The sequence below is a fragment of the Mirounga leonina genome, unplaced genomic scaffold, assembly GCF_011800145.1.
Source record: "Mirounga leonina isolate KUSES-001 unplaced genomic scaffold, KU_Mleo_1.0 Mir_170, whole genome shotgun sequence".
Lineage (NCBI taxonomy): Eukaryota > Metazoa > Chordata > Mammalia > Carnivora > Phocidae > Mirounga > Mirounga leonina.
Window position 1 is genome coordinate 10,839,754 of NW_023270433.1, and position 8,846 is coordinate 10,848,599.

Below are 8,846 nucleotides of genomic sequence, written 5' to 3' on the forward strand. Positions count from 1 at the left end.
GATATAGATATAGATATAGATATAGATATAGATATAGATATAGATATAGATATAGATCACACTGAGATTCACTCCAGCTCCACGCAGTCGACGCCACGCACTTTCCCCCAACCCGACGGGGGCGCTCCGTGCGCCTCGCACTCACCAGCGTTGTAGGCCGCCAGATCCGCCCCGGGGCCGGGGCTCTTGCGCTTCCTCGGCCGGCCCTTCTGCACCGTGCCCACGCCATTGTAGTAGGGAAGACCCAGCGGGTTGGCCCCGGCCGCGCCCAGCCCGGCGCTCTTGGCCGCGGCTGCTGCGGCTGCAGCCGCCGCCACGTCGGCATGGTTGAAGTGCGCGGGGTACTCGCCCTGCAGCAGCGCCTCGAAGTGCAAGCGGCAGTAGACCAGGCTGTCCTTCATGCCGAAGTGGTCACCCGTGGTCAGCATCTTGTTACACGTGGTGCATGTGAAGCAGTTGAGGTGATAAACCAAGTCCCGAGCACGCATCACCATCTCCGAGGCTGAGATGCCCAGGTGGCAGCGGGCGCAGCGCTGCACAGAGAACCGCCTGTAGGGACCATCGAGGGAGGGACTGTGGGGACACACGGTTGGGTACCCCCCATATCCCTCCTCCAGGTGCCGCTGCTGCCACTGGGGGAAATCTCTTCCTTAAGATGGGAACCAGTCTTAAATCGGAGGATGGGGCGAAGAGGGAACTAGATTTTGGCCCAGGTCTTGTCCTACCCTGAAATATAGTTTCCCTTAACCATATTCATGTCCACAAGGCTTCTGCTTTACCCAGAACCTGGGCAAGCCCCAGGAAAAGCCTTTACTTGGGAACCAGGGCGGGGGGGGGCTGCCCACTTACCCTTTCTCATCCTTTACCCCTGCCCTCCACACCAGCGCCTGAGAATCCTACAGACCTTTGTAATTTGGAAGAAACACGGAGATGGGGAAAGAGAGAGGGAGGGAGGAGAGAGAGAAGGGGGAAGAGAGAGAGAAAGGGAATATAAACAGACCCTAACCCTAAACGGAGAGAAGAAACTTGGAGCCTGTTAGTGACTCTGGCTCTTTAACCCTTGAGGCAGGTTTCACTCCCAGGTTCACGAAAGACCCGGAAATGCACCCAACTGATCCTCCAGCTCTCCTTCCAACTTTGTCCCACACCAGCCCAGGCTACCTGGGTTGGGGGGGGGGTGCCTTTTTCTGTTCCATCCGCTTGACCCACAAGAAACTTCAAAGGGAGAGGGGTGCAAGGACCCCCCCACACCCAAGCTTATTTCTGTGTCTAAGCTCAGAAGAGGGCCCTTTTCTCTGGGTCCCTATACTTCTCAGACCTTCCCAAGAGTTCCTTCAAATTGCTGTTTAGAAAGGTCGTTACCCAATTTGTACTGGCTTGGAGAAGGGGGGGCTAGGTAGGGAACCCTCCCTTGGGACTGGAGGGAAAGGAGCCAGGCCCAATGTGTCTGAGGGTCCTGGGGGGCAGGGGGGCCCCGGGTGGGGGGCTACCTGTAGTAGTCTTCCTTGCAGTAGATGCTTCCGTCCTTGCTGAAACAGGTGAGCTCCGACTCCAGGTTGAGCTTGCACTCACAACACTTGAGGCAGCGCATGTGCCACTGCTTGTCCACCGCCAGCAGGTAGTAGCGGTCCGAGATCTTGCCCCCGCAGCCGGCGCACAGCGCGGCGCGGTCACTGCTGATGGACGGCATGGTCTGCGGAGGGAGGGAGGCGGGAGACCGCGGCGCCTGCGTCAGCCTGCGACTTCCCCGCCGCCGCCGCGGGGAAACCGGCACCCGCAGCTCCCTCCGTTGCTCCCGCCAGCCCTAAACGCCACCCCCGCCGGGGCCGCCGGGGTGTGCGGTGCGCTTCCGCCACCCCCAAAAGGCCCATATTCAGGAGGCTCAGAACCCAGGCCCGCCCACACAGCCCAAGCCGGCCACAGGCCCAGGCCTGGCTGCTGGCCTGGATGGATCTCCCTCCTTAGTTCTCCCCCTTCCTGCCCCCTCTGCCCTTTTCCCAGAAAGGCTTGGGCTGTTTTGAGGGCTGGGGCAGCAGAGGCTACTCCAGGCAAGCCCTCCAAAAGCTCCCTCAAAACTGTTTCTTAAAAGAGCCACTCTGCCGGGCCCCAGGAAAAAGGGTGAGATGACCATTAAAAGTCACCCTCTACACAGACGCCTCCCGGGAGACGCACAGAGTTCCTGACCCCGAGCCTCAGGGATCTCTGGATCCTTATACCAAAGGTTTAAGCCAGGACAGGTCGCAGCCAACCCCTGCCCCTCCACCACCTTGGCCACACTGGCTGGGGCCCTCTTGGGTCCTTGGGAGATGGTGAGTGGAGTGCGGAGGCACCCTCAAAGTCTCTGAGTGCGGGACAGGCGGAGAGTTTGATGGGGAAAGGAGCTCAGAAGCCGGAGGCACCGGGGCTGCAGCTCTTCCTTTCCAAGTGGAGAAGCTTCGCCCGTCTTCCCTACCTCCCCAGCCTCTAAAGGTCACTTCTGGGCCCAGCTTGCATAGCCTGTGCTCGCCTGGCCCCCTGGGAGGCCTGAGGTGAGGAACTGGCTATTCGGGGCTGGGCTGGCAAAGCCAGGTGTGGAGATCCAAATGGACGCTCCTTCCACAAGAGCCAGGCCAGAGCCTGAACTGCGAGCCCTGGCCTGGCCAGGTCGGCTGGCCAGGAGGCCAGGGACGTGATCAACGGAAAGCGCCGGCCCAGAAGACTTGGACCCTTGGAATTGTGCTGGAGTAGGGAACTCCGATCGCCAGGAGGCGGGACGGGAGCGGCCCGCGCCGGCTGAAGCCCTAGTGCTCCCGTTTGGTTCGCCCTTCCCGGCGCCGCCGGCGGCGCCGCCTACAGCTACAGCCGAGGGGTGGAGGGGAACGCGGAGCTGGCGAACAGAGGGCCCCGGTGTAGTGAGAAGAGAGCCATCCCGGGACGCGGGTAGGACTTCGCTCCCACTTCGGGAGAAACGCCCTCTTGCACCCTTGGGGTCTGAAATTTCGGTTTAAACCTTGTTTCCCTCCTCCGCCCCAGCAGCCGGGTTTCCCCCGAGCCGGGAGCTACGGGGCCTTGCATCCTGTCCGCGGATCCCCTGCGCCCAGTCCCGTGCGGCACGAAGGACGCTCCCCAAAGTGCCCCCAAACTTCGGAGAGCAGAAGCGCGGACCGACCCGGCCCCGTCCCAGGTTCAGCCCCGACCCCGCAGCCGTGCGCCTACCGTCTCCGTGTCGCCGCGGTCGATGGCGGAGCTGATGGCGGGAGCCTCGCTCTTGGCCCTGCGGTCCATCTCGTCGATGACCCCGTGCACCTCGGGGCCCGACAGACTGTGGAACAGCATCGCGGCGGGACCGGCGGGGCCGGGGGCGCGGCTCCTCCGCGGGAGGGCTTGCCCCCCGCCTCAGCTGCCTGGCGCTCCTGGCGCTAACGGGCCCGGTGCATCGCCACCGCGGCCCCGGCCCCGCCCGAGCTCGGCTGCGCCCCCAGGCCGGGCTCCGGGCCCCGGGCGCCCGCGGGCCAGGACGCCTCCCGCCGAGGCGCAGGGGCAGCTACATCGCGGGGCGCCTGGGCGGCGGCGCCAAAGCCAGGGTCACAAGGGCACAGGGCGGGGGGCGGGGTGGCGGGAAGGGGGAAGACGAGGGCAGAGGTCGGCGCCCGCCGCGGGCGCTTTCACGCCGCGGGCATCGCCCGCCCGGCTTCAGCGCCCCGGGCGCAAAGCAGGAGCGCAAACTCTGCCGGAGGCGGCGACGGCTGCGGTCGGGGCTCACTCGGGAACGGCTAGGTGCCCGCGGCGGCCCAGCTGCCTGGACCTCTACCCTCCCTTGGGTGCGCCCCCAGCCCTAGGCGACCCGCTTAGGCGCTGGGTCGGCGACTGTAGTACGGATTTCTCCGAAGCCAGCGAGCCGAGCCGAGACACCGAGAGAATTGAAGAGGAGGAGGAGGAAGAGGAGGAGGAGGAGGAGGAGGAGGAGGAGGAGGAGGAGGAGGAGGAGGTGGTGGAGGAGGAGGAGGAGGAGGAGGTGGAGGAGGAGAAAAAGGAGGAGGAGCAGAGTGGGAGGAGGAGCCGCCGGCCACGGGCCCAGCCGCGCGCAAGGCTCTCCAAGAGCGCGCCGAGCCCAGCCCCGGCTCTGCAGTCCGCGCCAGCCAAGCGTCCGCGCCTTTTCTACAGCCGCGCCTTACATCACGTCCTGCCGCCGCGCCATTGGCCGCTCAGCACCCCGAGCCCTGGCAGCGCGTGCTCCGGGAAGGCGGGAGACCCAAGAGGGAGGGGAGAATCAGGAGGAGGAGAGGAGCGACGAGATGGTGGGAGCTGGTGGGCAAGGCTGGAGGGAGGGGGCGGGAGGAAGGGAGGGAGGAGGGAGAGCGCGGGGTTTGGAGTTTTTTAAGCTGCGAACAGTTTCCTGCGATTTCTTCGGGATGGAAAATTAAACCCTCTCTCGCTGCCGTCTCCATCCTAAGAAGGCGCAGCCCGAGGATGCTTGAGGAGCTCTCACTGCGGTCTCTCCTCGGCCCAGAGCCGCCGCCTCGGGCACCGGCTGGGGAGGCCTGGGAAGGCAGGCCTGGGGCAGAGCTGCGGGAGCCTTCAGCTGCTTCCCGCGGAGCTCGGCCTTCGGCCCAGGCTCCGCGCTGCGGGTTGCGGGCAGCCGCCTAGGCCTCCTGAGGACCCGGCTGAGCCAGAGAGGCTAGAGCCCGCGGGAGCTGTAAGACTCCGGCGGAGGAGGACCAGCCAGCGTAGCCTCGCTCCAAGCAAGCTAGGGCCCACTTAATGGGAGCGTGCAGCTCCTTCTTGCCCCTTCCCTGTCCCTCTACAGCCTGAAAGAGTGGATGCGAGCATGGCTTTAGGCACTAGGAAACCCATAGGTTCGAATCCCAGTTCTGCCACTTACATGCAGTGTAACCTTAGGCAAGTGACTGAACTCCCTTTAGACTGTTTTTGATCTTTTCATTGAGCGACGAGAAGGCCCGCTCCACACAGGTAATGAACAAAAGAGATCATGGATTTTAAAGTACCTGGAACGTAGTAGGCACTAACCAAATTCTCTCATCACTCCCTCTTTTCCCTCTCCATCTCCATCTTCTCCTGTTAAAAACTTTCCCACTCCGACATACATTGGGTATCACTGAGGTCCTTAAAGACCGCAGGCCCATCCTCTGCTGTTTGCATCATGCCACAGACCCAGCTGTTGACAGGCGTCCACCCTGCTGCCTGGCTGTACCACTTCTCCAAGGATCAACAACCCCACCTGTGGGTAAATCTCAACTGCCACCCCAGCCCCCAGACTTCAGGCTCAACCTAGAGTCTCTTGGGGACACAAGCATGATACCTAGGTGTGTGGTGAAGCAGGATTAAGGAAATAAAAAGTGACTGTGGAGAAAAACTGAATGAGCTAAGTCAGTAACAGGAGTCCCATTTCCTGGGTCTGCTTTGGAGGTGGGTCAGTCTGAAGTGACTTGCTTGCCAAAAGGAGGCAAGGGGCTACCTTCTACCTACAGTGCAAAACTTTCAAACATAAACATATGTGTGTTAGTAATGCCCAAGCACATGCATTCGTGTTCATGTGTGCAAACGCACATGTTCTTCTCCGTTGGCAAAAACACAGCCAGCAGGGATGTAGGACTAGGATCTACACAGGCACATGGGGTACAAGTGTCCAGTGCCAGGCAGGAGCGTGCAGTTGTAAAGGCGTAAATTGCATGTTATACATGCAATTGCATGTTGAGACAATACTACCTAAATCCCCGCGTGCGCTTCTCCGAGGCCATGTTTTGCGTATTTGAAAAAAACTCTTGAAGTTACAAGTACGTGTGTACACGCTGCACATGCACAGATGCCCCAACGTGAGGGAAGGACCATAAACCCAAAGACGCGCGCCTGCGCGTGTGTTCACACAGACGTGTGCTTTGGCGCCTGCACACGGCCCCGCGCCCAGGCACGCGGACGCCTACACGTATACACAGGCATGTTTTACTGACGCATCTGGGGCACTTTCTTTCAAAGAAAGTAAGGAACGAAAATCTAATCTGGGAGTCACCGGGGTTCATCTGGAGGTCGCCCAAAGGGTAGAAAAAAAATTGTAACAACGCTGGAGAGTTTGTCCTTGGTGCAGCTCCGCGCCTAGGCTAGATGGATACAATACGTTTTCGAGAACTCCAGTGGCTGATTTAGGAGGTGGGGGGCGGGTCGGGGAGGAGGTGCACTCGGTAACTCTTGCCGCGGGCTTCTCAAGAAACACGGAAACACATCCTGCGGCTCTCCACTCCCCCCACATATGTAAGTACACGATTTCGTCGCCACTCTGACCTGCAGTCCACGCCCATCGCTGACCGACCCCAAATTCCCTGGCAGTCACGATTCCCGCCGGGTGCGCCCGCCTTTGCAGCCCTCCGTGTCAGGCTGGGACGCGCCCGGGTCTGCTAGAGGCTCAAACGCGTCTCCCGCCGCGGGGCGGGATCTGGGCGCCCCGGCCCTGCGCTCGGAGGCGGGTAACTTTGCTAATCTTCCCCAGAGGCGGGCGGGGGGGGGGGGGGGACGTCGCACAACCGCTGAGCCCTGTCCACGAAGACTAAACAAGGAAAGGAACGGGCTATAAACACGCATCCTGACACGTGAGTGGCATTTACACGGTGCGAGAAGCCGCAGCGGAGGGGAAGGCAGGAGGTTGGGGGAGCAGGCACCCGCAGGTAAAAGTAATATTCCGAGGCGTCGGAAACGGCGGCCCCTCGACGCCCCTCCCCCAGATGGGGAGAAAGAATCCCTAAGTCCCTAGAACCTGCCTTTTGTGGGAGGTGACAGGTGAACCGAATTCAGGTCTGGCTACTCTCGCCGCTGCCTACCTCCCCACCATCTGCTTCCTCGCAGACAGGCAGCCCCGGCGCATAATGAGGTAGCAGCCTCCAGCCGGCCACCGTGACTAACTCAGAACAAAAGCGCTCCCTCCACGCCTCTTCCAACAAAGGGGCCACCAGCCCCGGCGCTCCCCGAAGGCTGCGGGGCTCCTGGCTGCCGGCTGCGGAGCTGCCGCGCGCGAACTTCCCGGGGCTGCCGGCGCCACGGAGCCTGGGCCGCGGAGGGAGGAAGCACATGCGGCCCCGAGAAAGTGAGGCCGGGTGGGGCGGAGGAAGAGGGGGGCGGGAGCCGGGGAGCCGGGGAGCCGCGGAAGGAGGGTGATTGATCAGTGCGCCGTTCCCGGCGCTCCGTCCCGTTATTAGAGGCGGCCGAAGCAGGGCCACGCAATAACCTCCGAATCGCCAACTAATTGACGCTGCAGGCAACTACTTCATTGTGCGCGCTGGTTTTATGTCTTCATAGCCGGTGATTGACAAGGTGTAATTAGTCATCTCACTCGGTGATAAACATGGGCACCCTCCTCCCGCGGCATCAGGCCGTGTGTACCAGCAGAGGAAGCGATAGTTGACGCTGATATACCATTAAATCAAAATGAAGACGTTCAGAAGTGTGTGTTTGCTGTGACGCTCTGATGGTTTATTTCTCAAATACGGCACCAACAGATTTACTTGATTTGCAAGTTAACTACAACATTAACTGGTTTTATTTATTTTGCCTCTTCTTTCCTCTTCCTAGGCAGGGATGTTGCTCTTGGAGAATGTGAAGACAGTTTGCTTCTTGACAAGCGAGCGAGCGGGCGCCCAGATTTTTGCAGCCTCTCCGAGTCTCCCCCGAGGGAAAGGCGGGCAGAGAAAACGCCGGATTTGGGAGTCACTAGGGAAGGATTCCGTGCAGAGGGAGCCGCCCTCTTGGGCCCCGGACCGGCCGCCTAGGGTCCTCCCTTTGGGCACTGCCAATGGAGGACCTGAACTCTGAGGATGGTGTCGGGGATTGGGGTCGGGGAAGCCTCGGGGATAATAACTGCAAATAAAAAAGAGGCAAAAACAATTTCTTCTCTGCCTTGAAGCAGAAAGGACTGCATTCTTAAAGCTGCTGGTTGCAGTCACAAGGCCAGTTGCCTGCCTCTGTTGCCTGGGTAAAGGGTAATGTTGCCTGTTTTTCCAGTAGCACCATGCAGCAAATTATATTCCTTGCTCCCCAAAGTGGGTCCTGCTTAGGGAAGCGTGTATGTGTGTGTATGTCCCTCCACAGTGAGGCTCCTACTAGAAGTGCTGGCTACTCATTCCAGAAACTTGAAGGTTTAAATTTTAAAAGGAGAGGGAGCATTGCTGGTTGGGCTCCCTGGGATTGCTACAGTGTGTCTTGACCCTAATTCTGGTTAGAGAATGGCAAGGACTGAACAAAGCCACCAACATCTGAAAGTCCACATCAAGGATATCACACTGCCCCCCCCCCCGGACCCCCCCCCCCTAGTGGGGTCAGCTTCCTGCACTTTTCCCTTCTCTCTAACCTCTGCCTCTTGTTGGTATGGCAGAGGAATGGTGATTCCTTGCCACTGCGCAGGAATGTGGGGTTGTGGACATCTTCAATTAAAGATGGGGTGAGGCCAAGTCACAGGGATGGCAGAAAAGCCCCCGTATCTTCAACAAGGATTCCCCCCCCCTTCCCAGGCCTGTGGGCCTCCTTCAGCAAACAGGGGGAGTGTTTTATATTGATGTGAGAGGCTGTCAGCAGCAAATCAGCTCAGGCATGGCTCCCTCTTTATGAAATCAGCTCATTGCCTTGGTCACACCTTACAGAAAATCTGGTGGTCACCACTATCGATAATAAAAATTAGTGGGGCCTTAGGTGTTTCCAAGAAGAAGCCCGTGTCTGTGGATAGATAAATGCCCGTCTCAGGCAGAGCAAAGCCCAGTTCCTCCTCCCCTTCTCCCTGCAGTGATCTGAACAATTCCGAAACCGCCTCCCTGGGCGTCAGCTGAGCAGGTTGGGGAACTAACCAGGGCCCTCTCTCTAGGGCCCTG

General features: G+C 60.0%; 1 protein-coding gene across 2 annotated transcripts in view; it reads right to left on the reverse strand.

The window, feature by feature from the left end:
- The window catches only part of LHX2 (LIM homeobox 2), a 19,395-nt gene extending 16,080 nt beyond the window's left edge, over positions 1–3,315 (reverse strand). Inside the window, exons 1-3 of one of the 2 annotated variants that reach the window (XM_035016655.1) lie at positions 3,196–3,315; positions 1,491–1,693; positions 146–549 (exon numbers count right to left, since the gene is read on the reverse strand). In XM_035016655.1, the coding sequence (XP_034872546.1) occupies positions 146–549; positions 1,491–1,693; positions 3,196–3,315 (727 nt within the window). Of the gene's footprint in view, positions 1–141; positions 550–1,490; positions 1,694–3,195 lie in introns of both variants that reach the window. The other variant, XM_035016656.1, reaches the window with a different exon arrangement.
- Positions 3,316–8,846: the final 5,531 nt, after the last annotated feature.